The following is a 23,000-nucleotide window of genomic DNA, read 5'->3' as shown; positions in this document are numbered from 1 at the left end:
CATAGTCCAACTTCACACTCTTTGCACCAGAGATTCTTGTTTCTTTCCGTTTTCTCTTCCCATTTTCATTTCTTTTGGAGCAGCACACTGCCTTCTGGGTTCCTTTTTGATGGGGTTGGGAGGAATATGACTGGCAAAATTTCTGCCAGTAAGCCTCAGAGGTGATGGGGTATAGCTGGGCCTCCCTTTCGGCGACTTGAAATTGGGATCTGCATATTCGTCAATAGATTGTTCAATTAGTAAAAGTCTTTACTCTACAAAGTCAACATTTTTTGTTTTTAATGCTTTTTTAAATAGAACGAATGAATTCCATACTTTTCAAGTAGGCTTCCGCGGAGATTATGATGAATTCTGCTGGTTTTTCCGGGTATTCTTCCGCGTTTATCCATTTGTAGGACGATATTTCGCCAACGTTCCAGTTGGCTTCCTCAGGTCCACTGAAGTGTTGATGCAGAAATTTGTTCATCTTATATACACCCCGTTTGCCGCCTTTTTTCTCGAGGTGTGCCCTGATTGGTCAGGATCTTTGAAGACCCTTTTCCACGCGCTGGCGAGATTGTAGCCGTCTTCACGGTTGAAGTTCTTTGTCGTTTTGGCGATTTCAATTGCCTCCCTGATTATTCTTTGGTAGTAGCGGCCTTCTTTGCTCAGAAGAGAGGCGTTGTCAAAATCAATATTGTGTGTCGGTCCACTCCATTGGTGTTCCACCACCGCTGACTGGGTGAAATGTCTATTTTTTACTGCCCTTTTGTGCTCTTGGACTCGGCATTTCAGTGCTCGTGATGTTTGGCCGATGTAGGACTCACCGCAGCTGCATTTAATTTGATATACTCCTCCACAGATGTCATTAGGGTGGTGGTCTTTCGTGTTGACGAGGTTATTCGACATCTTGGTGACGCATTTGAATCTGGTCATGATGTTGTGTTTCTGGAGAGCTCTCGCGATCTTTTCCGTGGTACCGGCGACGTAAGGTAGGATAGCGTGTGCCCTCGCCTTTTCTGTAGTAGTGCTCTCTTCATTAGTCCTTTTTGGGGCCATCCGCGACTGCTTACGTTCCATTTTGTGGAAAATCTTCAAGATGTTTTCTCGCCGGAAGCCGTTCATCTGGAAAGTTTCCATTAAATGCCGTTTTTCTTTTTCGATGGAGGCAGCGTCTGAGATGGAGCATGCTCGGTGGAATAATGTTTTAATTACTCCGAATTTCTGTTGTGGGTGGTGATGGGAGTCTGCATGGAGATATCGGTCCGTGTGGGTATTTTTACGAAAAACGGAGTGTCCCAAAGTCCCATCTCCTTTCTTCTCGACCAGTACGTCTAGAAAAGGTAGGCGATTGTCCGTTTCCATCTCCATGGTAAATGTTATGGCAGCATTTTGTACGTTCAGGTGGTGCAAGAACTTCTGGAGTTCATCTTTTCCGTGGGGCCATATCACAAATGTGTCATCCACATACCTCACAAAGAGTTTTGGCTTTTTGTTGAAGGACTGCAGGGCTTTCCGTTCAAAATCTTCCATGAAAAGATTGGCGATTACCGGGGAGAGTGGGGACCCCATTGCAGCACCATTTGTGTGCCTGTAGAATTTTCCGTTCCACGTGAAGTTTCTCAGGCAAAATTCCACCATCTTTGGGATGTCTTCTGGGAGGCCGTCACTTGTGAATGTCTTGATAATCTCTACGGCTTCACCAATTGGGATGTTTGTGAAGAGAGACACTACATCGAAACTCACTAAAAAATCATCCTTGCTTATTTTGGCCTTTTTTATAATCTCAATGAAGTGAGCGGAGTTCTTTACATGCGTAGACGTCTGACTGGAGAACGGTACGAGTTGCTGGGCCAAGTATTTTGCAAGTTTATGAGAGGGAGAGTCTATTGCACTCACTATTGGTTGTAGAGGGACACCTTGCTTATGGATCTTGGGTAGACCATGTAATCTAGGTGGTTTGGGTGCCGACTCGATGATCCACTCGACTATGCTGAGAGTCTGATCTGGAATATATTATTTATGGAAAAGTTTCCTCAAATTCTCCATAACCTCATAAAACTTCCAGAGTTTTGGATTTGGATGCTGGTCTTTCTTGAAGCTATCATTATTGGTAAAATGAATATACCTCTGAAGCAAGATATATCGATCCACAGTCATCAACTCAGAAAAAACTGGAGTATGCAATATTTTTCATTAGGAACAAGACCATTCCTGGCGTGGCATTTTGATAATGCCTTGCAGCATCATAATGGCAAAGAACAATCTCATCTTCTTCACTATGACTGGAGTCCATTTCTTATGTCGAGACCTTTTCTTGGCTCTACTATTCATGATGCACTGATTAGCATATGAATTGGTCTCCCTAACAACTATCTCTAGTAAAACATCATCAAAGAATAACTCAAAGTACTGCAAAGGCTTAGCATTAGGGGCAATATTTGCAGTAATTCCTGATTTTTCACAGAAGGGAAACCTTGGAGGTGCTGGCGGAATCCTTTTCATATCCAATTTACACCATTCCCTGCAAGGAACATCTTCGTCGTCACTGTCTTCATCCTCTTCGTCCAAACTATTAAATCGTCTTCACTTCCACTTTCCAGATCAAGTGATTCCTCATCTGAATCCACTATCTGCATTCCTGGAGAGTTGTCTTCATCTTCAGATTCCGAAGACATTATTCAAAGTGGAATACAGAAACTAGGTAAAATAGAAATAACAATAGGTACTGTCTAAAGGACACGTGGAAAGCATAACTTTCAACGAATAAAATTTGATTTGAGTCATTATAAGCTGTTATGTAAATTATACTTGCGCTGAAAAATACAATGGATTGGTAAAGTTAGAAAAATGAATAAAAATTTGTGTAAATATGATAATCTCAGGAAAAAGTTATGAAAACACAGTGAGTCCCATTGCGAGTAGGCGGCACGGAAAACTGCCATGAAATCAAACTGAGAAAAAGTGACGACATATGCCACATAGTGCCAAAATAAAAAACTACGTGCTCACGATTACCTCCTATGTACAGGAAAACACTGCACGGTAAAATAGCGGGATGCGCATAGACATAAGCTCAAGAAGCAGGCTGCACGAAAAAATCACGGGATGCTCAAAATTTACTGGTGGCGCGTGCACGTGGAAATCGCGGGATGCTCAGCTGGAGGGTTAATGGTCAATTTTAACCTCATTTGAAAAAGGCTAGATTGGCACCCATGCGATGCCACTCCACATGACGTCACAGGGACCTAGATTCTATATGAGTAATAAGAAGTTTACATCATCTGAGATTACCAATGCATGCATGGGGCAGAGAGCTCAGGGAAACATTTCTTAATAATCACCTACTAAAATTGCCTATGGCCGGAAAGTTTCCTTCGTTTGATAGGGTATTAATAATCCTTATTTAAGCCAAGCGCTACCTGCTAGCAGGATACTTTGATACCTGCTACCAGCCTGCATCGTATCGGTACTCATAGTCTCGCACCAAGGTGGCCTCTCACGGCGGCAGCTGGAACCAGAATGACGTCTCACAGGCTTTTCCCTGCATTCATACTTAGCCGTCACGTTTTCGCACGCTTGAAAATATTCACTTTTCATTTAATCGTGAATAATAGAAATTGTAATTCAAAAATCTAAAAGCGTGAATTATGTACTCCAGGAATAATAATTTTTCAATTCATGTAATTAAAAAAAATAGGAAACCACCCTATTGCAAGGTGGTCTAGGAAAAGAAGCTGGCCCCCTTATGCAAACCTATGGGTTGAATCGCTGAGTGACTCAGATTATAAAAAATCAAGCATTACTGAATCAGTTAACTTTATTGACTATTTCAATGCATCGCATTATGCACAAACGTACTTGTCATATGTGGCTGAGGGGATTAAGTGAGGACATTGTCTCACCATAAAGTTGTCTTTTGCTTTGAAAAACAAATTATGAAACACCTACATATATGTATTCAATGCACAGCTAACTTAAGGACAACAAATACATTGGAACTTCTACCTAAAAGAAATTACAGTGTAGGAATGGGAAATACATAGCAATTTTCTCAGTGCCGACTGTGATCAATATCATGCAAAGATACTTGAAAAAGACACTGAAGTGTAATGGTTGATTTCATAGAATAATATTCCTAACAGGATAAAATCAATTACTAAGTTACAAATATTTGCTTTATGCTTAGAATACATAGATTTTACCTCAAACTTAAAGGAATGTGGAAATTTTCCCATTTATCGGTGACTTCTTTAACCTCGCAAAGTAAGACATATTCTCCTACAAATAACAGTGGACAGCCACAGAAATACATACTCAGGGAGGTGATAATCCCATCGACGAATGATTTGAATGCAAAACCCTATAGTTGGAAGGTGAGGGATTAGGCCTTGCCAACTCCAATGCCCGTAAATTAAGGAGTTACCTCTCTTGGGTTGGAAATCTAGTGTTAAGTTCTGTGAGGTTTTTGATACCAAAGTATATGTGATCAATGGGAGCACCATTGCTCAGAAGTCCATGGTTTTCAGTAGGTCCAGCTGAATCAAATTTTCACCACTGGAAATTCTGATTCTAGGACCATGATAGAAGAATCAAGTCAATCTCCTTAATTAACTTAACATGCCAGAAAAATTGAAACTCAGCATTACATAAAAAAATCACTTCTCAAAACTAGAATTACTTGCCCTCAAATATGACCTCACTTCTGGGCTGCTCTCTTGAATAAAAACAAGCAGAATATTTTCCAGATTTGCAGCCCTAATAGGAATTGCGCATGTTACGCATTTAAGTTCCAAGTAATGAAAGAAATTCAGTGGCTTTCAAATAATCATTCAATGCCTTACATGCAAACTTACCTGAATATGCCTGCCTCTGACATTGATAAAGATATTTTCACAATGAAGCATCACATTACACTTGGGTTAAGGATGACTCCATGGTAAGGTAAAGAAGAAAATTCTATTCATGTCAAAAATTCCTCCAAAGTTGAAAAAAGGTGCATTTCAGACCTCATCAACTACAATATTTAAAATATCTTTTACAAGGATCTTAGTATGCATGTAATACATTAGTGAACTGAGTTGGACAAATACTGGTCCATTGATTATTTAACATTTTAACAACGATTCATAGAAAAATATCAATGTAGGTACCAATACAAATAACATTGGAGTAATTCATATATTTATTACATTCATACAATCATAAGAAATGCTTTTTTACATTTTACTGTGTTACTATGTAAGATCCATTGATACTTTTAGAGTCCAAATTATGTATTTACTTAAAGGGAAAGTTCAAACTGAAAACTAAGAATTAATTTATTTTAGAATTTTAAATATAGAAAATTATACTTAAATCCTAAAGCTAATGCAGCTAAAACTGGGGTGAATCTGTCAGAGCATACACTATTAAAGTACTATTTCAATATAAATGTTGATATTATACCAATTGGCATATTGCACTTCACCAGCTTCAATGGACTTTAGTCATTCATCAGGCCTCGGATTCATACTGGCACAACAACTATATAGAATAAAGTGATTATGTCCATCAGATGTCAACATACATATTTAAAGATGGAGGCAATGAAAGTGCTCTGGATCACAAATCAAGATAGTAGCACAATTCGCCTCTCCTATCGATTGGGATTGAGTAAGATACCGCCATGGAAGTAGTTGCACGGTATTGGAATTTCTAGGAGACAGAAAGGTAAAAAATAGATAACAGTACACTAAGGCAGAGAGTTGCATGCATCATTAAGGTGTGGTTACAAGGTAAATTTACACAAAGGAGTTAATTTGTGAATACACGAACAATATTAGTGGACATGAAGTTTCGAATATTTGACTGTTCCTCGTTCTTCATTGGGAAGGACACAGTAGGGGACTGAAAGGAGGCAGAGGTGGTAAGGATGAGAAAGTAGGAGGGAGAGGGTGGGCAGGGGTGAGATGAGGGAGGGAGGGGAAGGAAGAAAGGGTGATAGAAATTAGTGAGCCCTAATAAGACCAGGAGGATTGAATGGTTGGTGCAGCCATTTGAGCAACTAGTCCGAGGTTTTCAATTCCAGTGATGAGGCGGAGAGTGGGAGGGAGGCAAGTATTCCAAGGCAGAAATATTCATTAAAATCTAAATAGTGGGAAAAAGCATGGGTGGGGACGGAAAGTGAGGCAGATTGGGGGGAAGGATTGCAGGAGGCTCAATGGCTGCTAACCTGAAGGTGGAGTGAAGTTGGTCATTAAATCAATGTAAAAGGCTGGACAAGCATTACTTAAAACAACGTATACTACATAATTAGTTGTGTAGGTGGGCGATATGAGAGTGAAATGGAAATTCGAGAAAGTTTTTTGGAAGTGATTGGGTTATGAGAATAACACAGGCACACTACCATTATCACAGTGTGGGGTAGATAAAGTTTTGGTTCGGTGGTGTTAAGGATGGATGAAGTATTTAGTAGATGTCAAAAGACTAAGGATGGGTAATTAAGGAATATGTTTGTATTAGTGAGGTTGTTCTTTTAAAATTACTGCATGCCAGGGAAGTAGGAAGCCTCAAGTGAGAGGTCTGTGGGATTTTTGTTAGGGGTGAGTTTTTGGTGAATTTTCTTTTGTTGAAGGTAGACAAAATCTCCTCGTCAAAAAAAAAAGACGTGTCGATATTTTAGAAAATTTCCCAGGGATTCCAGGTTATTACAGATTCTTTGGCCTCAAATGGGAAGAGAGCAATGAAGGACTTGTTTAGTGTGTGACAGGTAGTATAATGCAAGTATTGCTTATTAGTGGGAGTAATATGGACTGAAGTGCTGAATTTTGGATTTTTCAAGGGAAACTGAAACATCTAGATATGTTGTTTCAGTGGAGAAGTCCTTCAGTGCTGTAATTAAAGAGTTTAATGAGTCCACTCCACAAGGCCAGAGAAGGGAAATGTCATCAAAGAAGCAAAGCCTGAGAAAGGGTCCAAGTGGGTAGGAAGATAGGAAAGCTTTGAGAAGGCCAAGAAATAAATTTTCATATGAAGGGCTGAATCTGCTTCCCATGCGACAGCCTTTGACCAGTAGATAGTGTTTATCATCAAAAGAAAGGACGTTTTTGTAAGGATGAGGAGAAAGAGATCAACTAAAAAGTCAGTGGCGAGGTGTAGGTTGATTGCCAAGAAAGTGCTGAAGGGAGGCAAGGCCTTCACCATAAGGTGTATAAATAGAAGGAGTGAGGTTTATAGAATATAAAGATGTTACATTGATGGTGGCCATTAAAATGTCAATGGGAAGAGAAGCAGGAAGAAGGCAATTAAGAAAATCATATGTACGTTTATGAAAGGCAGTAGGGATTGTACAGAAGACTGAACATAAAGACCATTTCACACGCAGCACGTACTTGGACAATCTGATGTGTATATGAAGGTGCAGGCAAAATTGCATCGTGTAAAGCAGTGAATTGCCAGAACACATGCGGGAATGCGTGGACATGAGATGCCAAAATAGTCCGTTCTAGTTTCATTCATTCATTCGCGCAATTCCATGCCATTTCAGAAATTAATGCAGCTCTAACCTGTGCAATTCCGTGTCCCATGTAAAACGGCCTTAATGGTCAACGAAGAATGATGCATTCATTGGAAAATTGAAAGAAGACATAATTGGCTGGCCAGGATTGTTACCCTTGAGTGTGTTGGGTAGAATATATTAGAAGAGTGAAGTTAGCAGATGTGGTGGAGGCGGTAAAGATATGTCACAGCTGGTACCAAGGCACCCACTGTAGACATGTCTACGGTGGTTTTCCATAGCGAATATGATGCTAATATCCCAAAACCCAGACTGGAATCTTTCGCTCTTCAGTTAGAGGTGTAAATTATTGCAGCAAATCAATTCGACATAATATGCAAGGACAGGAATTGAATGAAGGGCATAGAGAAACCTGGCAGTACCTTAAAAATGGCATCAGGTTTTCCCAGTGAACAGTGCCAATAAATGCTTCCCAGCATTCCAACCCCATCAGATGCTGACAATCCGGACAGAAAAGGTAAGGAGCTAATTTTCAGTTGAAATCCTGAGAAATATCCCTGGCAATGACACTCACCACCTCTTAATGGAATATGCCAAGAAGCTTCAAGTCCCATTTGATGGACAGAATGTTGCACCCGTGGAATTTGGGCTTGTGGCTAATTCTTGGCTAAGCACCCACTATTGAACGATTCAAAAGCTTAATTTTTTGCTAAGGGAGGCTGAGAGTATGCTTTGTAGCAGTGAGCTTCCATGCTGAGCAAGAGTCCTCATTGCTCACTTCCCCTGAATTAATATATTCACTCGTTTTAGTTCATGCTAATGGTTTTAGGAAAAAATGTGGTGCAACAAATTGGCGAATGATGATCGGAAAAAGTGAATAATTTCTAACTCATGATCAAAGACTATACAAGAAATGTAAATAAGAAAGTCTATACATCTTATTTTGCAAAACCTATTGTAGAAAGTGGAAGCAAAAATGATTTTACAGCCAAATTTTTCTCTACATTCACAAATATTATTTAACTGAAGCTAGGGAAAGTATTGAAATTGCTAGACATATCTTTCCCCTAGTGTGCTAACTTTGAATGAAACGGCAGACTTGTAATTTTCACAAATGTTTTTGTAGTTTTACCTCCTCTGAAACCCACAATACCACTCTCGTTAATCCTTGAACCAACACAATTACCAATGCCAGAACCTGACATTGTCTAGGGTTTCCACAGATAAGCTCCACTCTTATTAGCTGATTGGCATTGGGAACATACTCAGAGCAATCGAAAAAAAATTTCCCTTACTCTTCTGCATGGTTAAAAAATAGAAAATTTACAGCTAGTTACAAAATGGCAGTGATAGACTGATGAAAACTGATTCTTTCAATTGATACTAGTTTTATGCCCTCCATTCATATTGGATCCCACCAATTAATATTAGCCATCAAACCTTGATGGCCAAAATCAAGTATCAAATAAGGTTATTCAGAGGAACACAAATAAATGTACACTAACAGAGGCACATGGGAAAAAATTTAAGCTTCTTGAGATAAATGCATGTAAACACATTAAGATGATGAAAAGCACACAGAAGATGATATACATGGACAAAGGGAGGGAACCATATAGGCATTAAAAGATTCTGTTCTAGAAAGAAAAAGGATAGCACTATGGTAAGATGAGGCCGATTAAGACAGGAGTAGATCAATAGAGGATGAAGAAAGAGAATAAAAACTATTTAAGATAAGGTGAGGTAGAACATATACACATGATACTGAGGCATGAAGCACAACATGTGCAGGGCAGTATGTTAATGGTAGCTGGTTATCAACTCAAAGCTGAATAACACAAATTAACATACTCTATCTTCAGGAAAAGTATGCCTCGTTCATACTTCATCCTACAGTATGCTAATATTTTTGTACAGCTTGAATATACAGTGCAACCTCGATATAACGACACCCCACGGTGCACTAATAAACACTCGCTATAGCGAATTGTCGCTTTACCGGAGGTGGAGCAAATAATAGCCAATATACCTGTTGCGAACAGATATACAGGAACAGGAGTGGTGCGGCGACAGATAAACATCTATCCGATAAACGTAAGCATAAATCCAGGCGAAAGGCGATGTTTTTTGCATCACTAAATTTCCTTACTCAAATAACGACTAACTATTCAAACAATTTATAAGCGCCCCACTGAATAAAAATCATGCAAAGCATTGTTTCATCAATCATTATATTTATCGAACGACAGTTTACCACATAAATTTGAAACTGAGCACTCCATTAACTTCATTTCTAACAGATCGCTAGCAATTACAGAGGTTAAGGAGTCTTCATGAAAGTCTTCCGGCGGTGAAACCCTCGCTATGGCGAGAGCCAACACCGAAAGGGTCTCGTAAAAACGAATTTATTAACACGCTTATTATAGGGTCAATTGACGGTGCATCGGCTATCTCTCGTAATAGCGGGGGTGTCGCTATATCCCGTACTCGCTTTAACGAGGTTCCACTGTAGATACTTCAAGGCTAATAATCCAATAGTACATATATTTTCGAGCTCAATATTTTCCTTTACTTTTGTAACCAGAATTTGTAATTTGATAGCCTTCACTCTCTTTCTACCTGTCAATAACAAATTTGTGAGGCAGCAAAATGGGATTAGTTACTAATTTTTGAGGAAGGAAAATGCTAAAATTTTCCAGTTTCTGGGCTGCATGCACTGCACAACAATATGTATAAATATGAAAATGCATGCACAGATTTAATGCCTAATGACACAGCCAAACATAACCGGGGTTTATTGCTGTTAACTTGATAATGAATTTGAACATTCACCTATGATGACAGCAATTTTCCGAGGCCTGATGGATGGATAAGCATTATGGTTACCCGACCTAATCCAAGGCCACTATGAAATTTAAGGCTTCAAAAATTTATTTATGTACTTTTGTGGATGTAGAATCCTAAAGAAACAATTAAAAATTGTTGAAAAATTGAAGTATGTTAGTTAAAATACAGAAGGAGCAAAATGATACCTAACTTTATCCAAAATATATTTTATCAGGATTGGGCAAATAGATTTTCCTGGAATGTTTAATCCCGGTGCAATAAGAACACTTGTGGATTCATTTTCACCAAACGTCTGACTTAGGACATAACAGACTGAAATTTGAGAATGTTTTAGAATTGCATCAATTCTCTTCTGCTCCATTTTACAGCTTCCATGCTGACATGATGCACTAATATTTTCAATAATTTACTTAAAATCAATCTTTCAAATAAAATTAAATTAAAAAAAAAACAAACGATATAAGTTCATTGCACATGAAGGATATTAAAAACCTTTTTTTTTTAGCCTTATTCCAAAAACCACTTGGTCTCAAATTTTAAAAATTCCCTTCACTGCAACCTTAATTCATGAATAAATAAAAAATAAGCATTAAACATTTTCCTAGTCAATAACAAATAAATGTTACATTCACGGTACCGTGAGTGTAGCACTTCAATAAGGCAACATTAAATAAAGTAGCTGGATAAAAATATCCAACAAATATCATACAGAATTCAGATAAAATAAATAACATTTCAAAAGTAATAGAGCTTTGGCCAAATATTTTCAGTTCATAAAGAAATACCTTGAGTCAGAAGGAAGCCTTGACTATGCATTCACATGCCTACATTTTCAGTCCAAATGCTCCCTATAGCTAATAAAGAAACAATTCATCAAGTAATTGCCATTGGTCTATACACGATCGATAATCCACCATTTCATTCCAACAGTGTACCCCATAAAAGTACATATAAAAATGCTCCCTAATATTTCACAAATTATCTAAATGGATTTTTTGGTGGCACAAAAACCTTAAGCCTGCACCATACAATTACAATGGACTTCTATGCCAACCAATTTCCTTGAATGGGATGATCATTGACGATGAATTCACTCAACATGAGAGAGACTATAGGTGTGTCAAATATTAAAATTTGGAACCTTGGCATGTTATGTAACTGATAGAGATTTAACGTTCTTTTAAAAATAATGCTAGGATCAAATACTTATCTTCAACAAGCCTCTGACTTCCTCCCCATCTTCATTATATTCTCAAAATTCCTGATTTGAATAAAAGCTTGAATTATAAACAGATATCACTCAGAAAACATCACAAAATCTTTTTCCATGGGCTACCTTATCTAACTTCATCTAAATGACTGTCTGCCAGCATCTGAACACTATCTACTATCAGCTCCCTCTGCACTTTCCACTATTCTCACAAGACACTTTCCAAATTCCCTGACAATTGACTGTTCAACACGAGCAAGTGATGCATGACCAAAGCGACGGTGAGCATCCATTGCTTGTGCGAGCATGCACTGAACAGTAGCTTCTATCACAGCCGTTGTCATCAGTGACCTTGGTTTTCTGAAAAAAAAAGATGAATGTTCATTACCCTCAAGTGCTTACTAAGGGAAGAATCATCATACTGATAATCAATTGGGCAGGGGAAATCATATCCTGATCCCAAAAACACTATTTTTTTAATGCATAACATATTATTCTCAACCACTTTTATGCTTATATACGAATTATGTATGTATCTTTCTCGAGGTTTGTTCAGGAATTGAATTTGAATCTTTAGTACAGCCAATCTTGTAAGCCCTGAAGTCTATAAATAAAGTTACGGAAACATTAACTGTACTCAATATTTATATTCAATTTATAACCAAACGTCCAAAAACATACAGGCATCCCCTGAGTTACGTATGTCTCGACTTACGTAAGTCGGTACTTACGTAAGTGATAACCGTATTTCAAGTGATTACGTTAATTTTCGAATGCGAGCGCGAAGAAGTAGATATTCGCTCGTACAACCTATGGTAGAAAAAATATCGAATAGTTATCGAGTTTTTTGCGTGCTAAACATAACAAAGTGACCCATTTTTGTCATTCCTCGATGGAATTTTCATTCATTTCTGTAAAAAATTGCTTGTAAATCCCAAATCAGCAATCAACGTGAAAATTTGCCGTTCTAGCGATGGAAGTGGTTGTGCTCACTCCTGTACCATACAGCTTGTTATATAGCATGCACACCCGACCGAACTACAACTTTCAAATATTTAAAAATTGTATTATTAAGTTTGGACATTTCTATCTGTGGAATTAAAATAAAATGAAGTTCGAGCAGAAATCTTCATTGCGGAAAATAATTGGTTAGTACCGTTAGTACCCATGTAACGGCATTGAAATTTTGAGGGTTAGCAATGAACGCTGCGAATAAGCGAAGAAAAAGTTGACGCACGATATTAATTGCATACTTGTTGTATTTTGCAAAGATTTTATCAAGCTACATTTTCTCGTTCTCTCATATTGTGTGCAAATGTAAATGAATATTGCGTCATCGAAAGCTTTTCCCCACTAACTTTGTTGCACGTTAATGACTGAGTTGGCTGAATTAAAAGCTAACTTTTAATTAGCTTCCTGCATTGGAAATACTCTAATGTTTCCAGCGACATAAATTTTCAAATGATAATATTTTCACGTTATTTTATTGAGATATGAGAGAATGAAAGGATGTTTGCGTGCGTGAAAGATTGAGCGCATGTGCGTGCGAATGTATCTAAGAATATAGTGATTTACTGGTATTTTTTGTGTGTTATTTGCTCGTAATCCTCGACACCCCTCCTACGTGTATTAACTGTGACAGTGAAACCACCAGATTCATCAATCAACGTAATATATAAAAGGCAGAAGATATAATGATTAAAGGTAGGTAGACAATGCATTCTATGGGCCCTTAGATCGCAGTGTAACATAATGAATCAATTTAAGTATTCAGTTTAGTAATTTAGCGTTAAGATACAGTACTTTCCTGAATCCATGCGATCGGTGAACTCGGGGAATAATATTACGCATTTTGATTGGCAAAGCTCGAGATGCAACTCTCAGACTATATTAATGTTTATTGATTTTGTATCTAATAACGTAAGAATATGCGGAAGAGTTCACGAATATCGCAGTGTACTGAATGAAACTTCACCGAGAATTTACCGCGCATTTCTCCGCTGAGAATTTCACCGCACCGATCGAAATCTCTGAGGCACTAACGCTAATGTTTGACTTACGTAAATATCGACTTACGCAGAGTCTACCGGAACGCATCTCTTACGTAACTTGGGGGATGCCTGTATATAATTACACTGAAGGAGAAAAATCTCAAATCCTTCTCCACGAGACTATTTGAGTGAGAAAAACAAAATTTTATGAAGGTCATTTGGTAATTATAGGAATTCCTTGTCACCTGTTTTCCTGCTGGCAAAGTCAAACGGATTTTCCTTTAATTCGATTGTTCTCTAATAACTTTTTATTAAATAATGTGCGAGACTGAAACTCTTACTGAAAATTATAAATAAGGTATTATATCAAGTTAAAGTTAAAGTAAAGGAATCCAATGGTAACAGTGGAGGTTATGATCGATACAAGTGTATGCTCAATGGATGCTTTTAGAAACTAAAGTGTTATATTTGGGAAAATGAAAACTATATGAAATTTTGGGACAGTAACATACCTAATGCACATATAAATTATAATGGATAGTACTCATTACTTAAGAAGGTATATCGTTATTAATTCATATCGATAATTGCAGCTTTATCCCATGCAATTGAACGTAGCTGTTCGATATTTTCAGAGTATTACCTGGTCGGTAATATAAGTATTTGGTTATATTTATGCCTTTGTGCCAGCCTTGGTTTTCATTTTATGTCATTTGAACGGTTATGGGAGTGAAACTCATATCGAGAGTTAATATTAGGATACTTAAAAACATAATTTTTTAAGCTAAATAATCCAGTTAACATAAATGAATTTGTGATCGATACAATTATCCATTCGAAATAAGCAGTCGCCAGTATTATTACTGTTGCCGCGGAAATTAAATATTATATTTTGTTTACTTGGACAACAATGGATTCATGCTACATATCATGTCCAACAACGTGTGGGTTTTTTAAGAGAAGCATTGGAAATTTTTGAAAAATCATAAAAAATAACATTTATCAAAATATTACAATGACAACCACACCAAATAATCAACCAAAAATTCTATTTTTTGTCAAAGGAATTTCATCTTACTGAGACCTTTACAAATACGTAATAAAAGGAAAAAAGTTTAAGTCCCACATTAATTCAAGTCGATATATCTCAAAACTAATTGACTTTTTCGAGTTTTCGGAATTTTTCTCCAGATCATTTCTGGTCTTCCACCTCTATACCAAATTTCAGCTCTTCTGGAAGTGGTTTGGAATTTGTATGCATGAGTGAGTGAGTGGTTACACATGCGGTTGTATATATAAGGTGGGACTTGTCGCGCTGTGCTCGCTCGGTAGGGGGCTTCGCCCCTAACAAACGCACCCCCACCTGACAGCTGCGCCATCCACATCGGTCAACGGATCGATTGGAGTTGTGAGTCACCACCCGCGGCTGCGCTGCAACTTGCCAAACCTTCGTATTGTGGACCGCTATGCCACTCAGCACCGTTCCTCATTTTGGGGTGGCTTCACCGCCCAGGGGGTTATGTGCCCCCCTGCGGCTACCCCTCTGATTCTCGGAACGGCTTCACCATTCCTCATAAGAGGGCGGCGGCTTTGCTGCCCAAGGGTTACCTGAACCCCCCCGCGCGCACGACTCCTCGTTATGGGGCAATTTCGCCGCCACGGTTTTCACTCCTCACCAAGCATTGCATACTACCACCTATCATCCATGTCAGTCATGCATTCAGCAGCAATGAGTGCAAGGGGTAGAAAAATGCAGCGGAATATAGACACATAGTACTCAAGAAGGCAGCTCGTTGGCCTATTTTAATTTTTCAAAGGAGGTTCAGGGGGTTACTGGGGGTTCTTATGTGTGTACTGACTGCATTCGCTATTGTCCACACGAATTCCCTAGGGATGAGTCATAGGGGGTATTGCAGTAGAAATGTGCGAAAAAGAACCAAAAATTGGCGACTTATTACAAAATTTTATTTTTCTCGGGGGTCTTCCAGGGAGCTACCGGAGTTTTTGAGAGGTTTTCCTGCATAACATCGGTTTGCCCACCCACAACAAACATTCCAGCTCTCTAGCTTTAGTGGAACCATGAATTTTCGACTGTTACTAACGTTTAGATTGCACATTCCGTGTTCTCCATGTAGCGGTGCATTGGCGCACTAATAAGGCATCACTCACGTGAATTTCATGGCCGTACCTTGTCATGGAAGTGCTTTAAAAAAATTCGCGTTTAAGTTGCCGTGTGCTCAAATCATCAAAATTACTCTACTATTTTATGAAGAAATCTACATTACAAAATTTGAAGTTTTATTGCAGATCCGTCAACAGTCCTGGAGAAATGAAATTGAAGCGAAAGAAAGCATCTTCCATTGTCTTTCAGAATCAATTAAAACAATACATGTAGGATGATAGGTAGCCAAAAAATGCGACTTATTAACTAATTTTAATATTTTTGTGGGTGTAACAGGGGGTTATCGGGGGTTTCTGGAGCTTTTCCCGTGTTGTGTGTAATACCCCACCCTCACTAAAAATTCTGGCCCTCTAGCTGTAGTGCAAGCATGATTTTACAACAGTCACACCCATTTAAATTAAACATTCCACATTCTCCAGGTAGCGGCACACAGGGGAACATGAAATACATCACTCACTTGAATTTGGTGTCCCTACCTCATCGAGAAGTGGCAAAAAAAATTCCGAAAATTCTGAAAATTGTGCGTTGGTGGGACGCAAACTTCACGGCAGATGTGTTGTAAGTTACCAAACGTTGTAGGAGTTGCGGAAATTTCGACTTCTCTACAAACTTTGACGAGTCATTGTGTAGGTTTGGTTCGGCACATCGAGATAAAACCAATGTCAAAAGGAAGCCTCATACTTCTAGTTTCAACACCTACATCAAGTATTCGGGTATGTAGAGCGGTGGAGGAGCATGAATTTTCTCTGTGGATGGCCACTGTGAAGTTTTCAGAACACAAGGATGCAAAGAGTACAATACCATTATGGAAAATTAACACAGAATTATGAATGATTGGGACCTCAGATGAATACCCTTCCATGACTTACCTGCCACCACTGCCACCATGGGTTGGTCCGACATGGGTAACCTCACGGACTTGTGCTGAGAGCCGACTCTTCACAGCAGCTTGCTGGCGAACACGCACCTCAGCAGCATCAGCAAGGTCTCTTAAAGACTTCTTCTCTGATGGTGTTTCCTCAACATTTCTGCATCCCACACATTTGCACATTCCTGAACATGGGATTTTGGCCTAAAAGTTAAATATACAAGATCAGGTTCATAGTTTGCAAACCGATGATTGGAGAAAAATAAAAGATTAAACTTTTCTACCTATGGATGGAGAAGAAACAAGTGAGAGCTTTAAAAGATGGACTGAAAATAATGGAAGATGAAGAAAAGAATTCGGGCTAGGGACACATGAGTATTGCAGAATGCCTCGGGTTGTACGCTATTACATGATGGCAGGGGTGGGGGTAGAGCGAGCTACCTGGTGAAAACAAGAAGTGGGATTAAGCCGAGGATCACTTGGGCATGGCGCTGATTATTAACGCAACATTGCCTCAATTATACTAAAAATACATTTATTTTAAGGAACATTTCAAATAAGACTATTTTTGGCCTTTGTGATCCATCTCACAACCAAACACTGCGCATCCCTATTTTGAGCATCGAAGCTAAGAAGAAAAAAATTTTGCGGCATTTTTTTAATACTATCGCGCGGTGTTGCAGACGTATATTCGATAACTGTCGAAATTCCAGTATGCCTGGAATTTCGACAGTTATAGAATTTTCCTCTTTCAATATTAATTGAATGAGGAAATTTTGATAACTGCGGCGGTAATAGCGGCATAAGAGTTCTGATCCTCTCTTCGCATATGCCGTTGCTCTACGATGCTTGTCCTATTCACGAACAATTTTGTTTAAATGCTCTCGCAGGAGTATTGCAATAGAATTGCAGCCGTGAAAAAAAAAAGGCAATACAGGACAGGCACATAGCATGAACCTTCCCAAGAGCTTGGACAACAATCGGGGCAATCTCAGCGCCATAGGATAATAACCACGTCGTAGATTTAATGGAGCCAAATTCGGCCCTCCATCAGCCAATGCCTCTGCCGTTTCTTTTCTTTCCGAGACCCCACAGGAAAATAGGAAAACATCAAGTTACAGGGAAACGTGTTTCATCCCTACCCCGTCTCACCAACTGACCTTGATCGATCTCTCAGTTTATGGAGGCCAAATGCTAGGTGAGTCATCTACTGAGCCCGAAGATATCTCGATAGCTTTCAATAATTGTAAGACACGCACGAGGTTTAAAAAAAGAAAGAGATCTAACGCGACGCTTATCTGACAGAATTTAAGTTTTTTAAGCTCTAATTGTTTGACACAAAGATTTATAGTTACAACAAGGCTACTAACATTCAAAATAGTCCAAACAGGACAATTTTGGAAGAAACAAGCCTAGCATAAGCACATTCAAACAAGACGAGACGGACTGGAAACTTTAGGCAAAGCAAACTGCGTATATCATATTGCTGCGCCTTCGCCCCTTCGCTTTGAAGGCAACGACGTCACATGCAAGATTGGACGTGTTCTTCCCGTGCTCCTTCACTCATAGCCTCGTAGCTTGAAATACGGAGGGGAGGGAGGGCGCTCCTTCCCCTCCGTATTTCATTGCTTGCTTCGAAGACGGAGGGAGCGCGCTCCTTCCCCTCGACCTCTCCTTCCGCGCTCTTCACTTATAAGCATTTCTGATTTCTTCCATCCACAATTTAGTCCAACAATGAACACACTCGTTCGAATTTTTTAAAGCGCAGGTTTTGATACCAATATAATTTTCAGTTGCAGTAATCCTCATATTAGCGTCTGAAGATGATTTTTGGAAAATCAGGCCCTCAGCGTTATGGAAATTACGAGGCAAGACAGATATTGACTATTAACCAGGTATGTCCTCCAAAACTACGCATTTCTCTACGTTTTATAAGCGATTACTATATGCAGTATAAATGCCGCGGGATGCCCACTCGTGGTAGTAAATTTAGCGTGCCCTCCGGAGCAAAAAACCCTGCGCGATCTTCCATGTTCACCTCTGGGGTACCGACGTGACGGCGTGATGCTTACAAGAAAAGCAAACAGGAGCATTTTAAAAATACGTCACTAAGGGAGAAACTCCTCTGCCTGCCGCTTGTTTTTGACCCAGGGTTTCAGATGACTGACTCACACTGAAAACCAAGGCCACTCAGTTCCCCTTAGACTTGCGACCGGTGAAGGGAGGGGGGAAGATAAGAAGTTTGTATAAGAGGCGCACCCTCATTTTCGGCTGCAATTTCTGGGAAAAAAGGTGTGCCTCTTACACACGCTTATACGGTAGTTGTTCTAGGCATAACATGCACATTGCTCTCGTAACTACGTGTACTTGAAATGGCATTTGATGGATAAGAATTTTTAAATCAGACAGAAATCCATAATAGCACTGCAAATGCTGATTGGAGTGCAAACACTTTTTAAGTGAGGTGGCGCGTTCCTTTCGGATATTTGAAAGAGATATTAGTCGAATCGACAATATGACCTAAGTGTTTAGATAAATTACTTATATTCCGGTAATCAGCTGAGATCTTGTTTGAATCCCTTAATGAATATCATAATTACTCGCCAAAATCCAGCATTTCCTGGGACATAGGCAACCTAGCCTAACATTTCTGCATTGATCGTTTTCCTGCATTCATAATTTTTTTCATCCATCCCCCCGAAAAACGATAGATCGAGGTTCCACAGTAGTTATTTTACGTAAACAGTATTTCACAAGCATCAAGGCGAGACATTAATATGTCCCTAATCTGTTTTTCTTTCATTATAAATGGTTTTCAAGGCATGACAGGACCTGTTCAGAAGATAATAGTGATTAAAATGGTGAAGCCAAAGAGGTTTCATCATGGCATTGTTCACATTAATTATTGGTAGTTATGTTAGGTAAAATATTTACTCATTAGCATCAAAGCCGGTTATTGAAGCATTTCTACTATATTTTTATATAATAAGAAATGGTTATCATGAGCTTATAGCCCTTTAAACATCAATAATTATTTATTATAAATGCAAGACGATAAGCAGATAAAATCTGGCAGCCATATTACTTGTAGCAAGTAGCATGGCAAGGACCTCACTAGACTTTGCAGCAGGTGGTTGTAGCAGTGCTTAGCCGTTATATCATGTCACCATCTGATGATGTATTCGGCAGTAGTGAGGTTCCTGGTACAGCCCTAAGAATTCCCCTCCACCCCCCATAGCTCCACCATCAGGGCACTAAGCTGATGGGGCACCTCTCTTGGTGGAAAGATGATCACAGAATTGATGAAAACAATAACTACTTTCCAATTTTAAAGTGAAATTCCTTTCTTACTCATGGTCTGTAACTAGTTGGATGGATTTCCTAGCATCCATGAAATTCTTATTTGGAGAAAACCTAAAAGTCTATGAAATGCTGACATAGATAACAAAGTAAATAGAAAAAACACAAAATATGACGTACCTCATAGCACTCACAGTAATTCTTCAGACATCCAGAGCGTTTGCAGTTACAACCTTTGTTATGACGTCTCTCATCCCCAACATGCCCCTTTCCTATTTTGGGCCGGAAAGCATTTGGATTCCGCTCTAAACATGACTTGATTGCTCGCTGCCTCTCCTCCTCATGCTCCAAATTGTTTGAGCAATTGGCACAGTTACACATATAACAAAATTCACCATTTGCAAAGCAGTCACAGTACCTGAAAGAAAGATTACATCATTAATTAAAAATGAGAAGTTTCATAATTAAAATATAAACTGAAAAGTAAATCAAAATACAGACAAGATAAATACACTGATTAGTGTCTAATTAATTAGTGAGGCATTAATGCCCCATTTAGCATAATTTGAACTGGCACAATTTCCCCTTAGCTCAAATTCATTCCTTGGGGAAACATTCAATTCCACTAAGCCAAATCACTTAAACCTTTACCCTCTCCTAATAAAACATGAACTTGAAACCAGTACTCACGAAATTACCATCATTTAATGAAAATTTAAATTATTTTTTGCCTTAAATCTCCTTCTTTATTTATATATACTTCAAAATCCACTGCTATGCAATGATTAAAAACAATGCTTATCATGCCATCCAGATAGCCAACTTGCCGAGGTAATTTGTATTTTCTCCTTAACTGAATGACATTAGTTAACTTAGATCATTTATTGATTTTGGAACAGGTGGATATGAGTTTTTTTTTAAATATATTAGGGCTTGAGATTAGGGATGAGTCGATTCCACTTTTTTTCGATTCCGATTCCAATTTCGATTCCTTCAAATCGATTCCCGATTCTCGATTCCGATTCCATCGATTCTTACTCCTTCTAACTGGTGGGATTTTGATTTATCTGTAGCATTGCTGTCATTAAAATTTAAGAATTGAATGGAATAAAATAACTAGGGATGGACGGATCCAGGATTTTTGGAGCCAGATCTTTCGAATCGGATATTTTCGAATCCAAATGCATTTTCAAATTCCTACCATTAAACAAAGTCATTATTCAAGTTTCTTCTGGGTACATACAATCAATAGAATGCTTTTTAGATTTTCATACACATTTTAATATTTTTATAAATTAAAAATTATTTTATGGGCTTTCAAGTTGTTTTTTAAAAACAACTTTACATACTCAGGGCCTAAACTGTTACGCTTGGGTTTGGAAATGAAAATAGGAAAATTCTTAGGATGAACAGTGGCGTAGCGTGAGGACCCCCCAAAATATAAAAACACAATTAAGTACTTTTCTTCATAAAAGGAAACAAAATATTTAAAAATCATGACTTTACAAATCAAAAAAATGAATCTTTGAAAAATGAAGAATTTTCTATTATGAAGGGCGTTAAAATTAGTTTGAAACCCTCTCCTTTGTACCCTGTTGTTTAAAAATTTTCCCCCCTGGTTTTGGACCCCCCCTTAACAAAATTCTTGGCTACCCCCCTGCCATCGACTGAATTCAAATTTTCCTCACGCACGTTTCCCACAAATTTTACTTTCTCATCGCATACGGACTTGTGTTTCATCCGAAAATGCTTCAGTATTGTGAGGTGGATTTAGCACATCCTCGCGATAATTTACGCCACAGTGCGTAATTTAAAAAAAACCGGGCACTAAATAATGGGTTTTAAACTAATTTTAACACTTTTTATAATCGAAAAACTTGATTTGTTAAAGAAAATTTTTGTAAATTCCTGAATTTTCAATGTTTTGTTTTCTTTTGCGAAGGACAATAACTGTGTTTTTATGCTTCAAGCAAGTGTGTGAAGTAAGTGTTGTTGGTGACGATGTTGGCTCATAAATCTTGGAGTTTATTCAATGTTATCACAGAAATCACAAGTGTGTTCATGATTCAAAGGCTAACATCGTTAATTTCCCACCCTTCGAGCGCATTACTGACGACGTCAACGCAATTATCGCGGATCCCAGGTCAACCCTATCCATGCCCTTTTGATTAAATTAAAAGGGCTGATTCCAGAGGCATCACTCATTATTCGACGGCCCAGATTCTTTAAGTCGAGTCCACCAACTAGCAAACTCAGTTTTGTATGGGAATCTGGATCATTCATCCTATAGGAAATCCCGGGGAAAATCCAGCATATTGGGAGGGATCGTGTGACGGAACCAGTAAAATACATCACTGATACAACTTATCAGAGAACTGCTCTATGAGAAGATTGAGGCACGCTGATTTTCGTCACAAGAGCAGGAGTAGTATGTGCTCATTACATAGATATGCCAATAAGGAATAATAAGTTTCAATAATGAATGATGCTGTTTATTAGACATTACTTTTAACAATAGTAGATGATCGTCAATCCAGAGTTAAGAACTACAGAATATCTATTTCAAAAGGAAGATTCTCTAGAATTTTTCCAAGGTTATGTTTTCCATCGCCCCAGCGAAATAACGCCAGAATGAGCCGATAAAAATCCTAGCGTACCAAAATTTTGGTCTCCAAGGTCATCCAAAAAAGATTATCATATTTGCAGTAAGGACATAAGTAGATGATGATTCAACATGATGGCAAAAACAGCATGCATGGTCTCATTCCGTGTGCTGATCCCACATCTGTGGGACGAATTGCACCAGGGGTTAGTTGCTCATGTGGCACGCAGATCAAAACTGACCCAACTTGTAACTCAGTCGGTTTAAATGAAACATAGTTGGGCCTTGAATAGCTATTAGCTTAACTCTGCCTGGTGGCAAGCGTGTATTTTTTAACAGAACGAGAGTTAGTGTGAAATCCCACGGATAATAACTCGCATTGTCACTCGTCACGTAATCATTTAAGTCAAATTCAAAAGGTGATAGATAAGGCGGTTCCTTTAGACTCAGGAATGGCTTATAACCATTATATCGAAGTACAAAAAGTGTCCAGTGTTATTACCAGAAATGGGAAAGTAAATAA

At 38.6% G+C, this 23,000-nt stretch overlaps 1 protein-coding gene across 2 annotated transcripts in view; it reads right to left on the bottom strand.

Annotated features, from left to right (window-relative positions):
* Positions 1-10,392: 10,392 nt before the first annotated feature.
* LOC124171473 (protein lin-54 homolog) overlaps positions 10,393-23,000 on the bottom strand; it is a 42,530-nt gene continuing 29,922 nt past the window's right edge. For both annotated transcript variants that reach the window (XM_046550649.1, XM_046550650.1), the window contains 3 exons: positions 20,056-20,293; positions 16,577-16,779; positions 10,393-11,894 (listed from right to left, as the gene is read on the bottom strand). In XM_046550649.1, coding sequence (XP_046406605.1) covers positions 11,705-11,894; positions 16,577-16,779; positions 20,056-20,293 — 631 coding nt within the window. In that variant the 3' untranslated portion in view covers positions 10,393-11,704. The remainder of the gene's footprint in view (positions 11,895-16,576; positions 16,780-20,055; positions 20,294-23,000) is intronic.

This window comes from Ischnura elegans, chromosome X, assembly GCF_921293095.1.
Source record: "Ischnura elegans chromosome X, ioIscEleg1.1, whole genome shotgun sequence".
In the NCBI taxonomy this organism is placed as follows: domain Eukaryota; kingdom Metazoa; phylum Arthropoda; class Insecta; order Odonata; family Coenagrionidae; genus Ischnura; species Ischnura elegans.
This window is presented reverse-complemented; position numbering and strand designations above follow the sequence as displayed.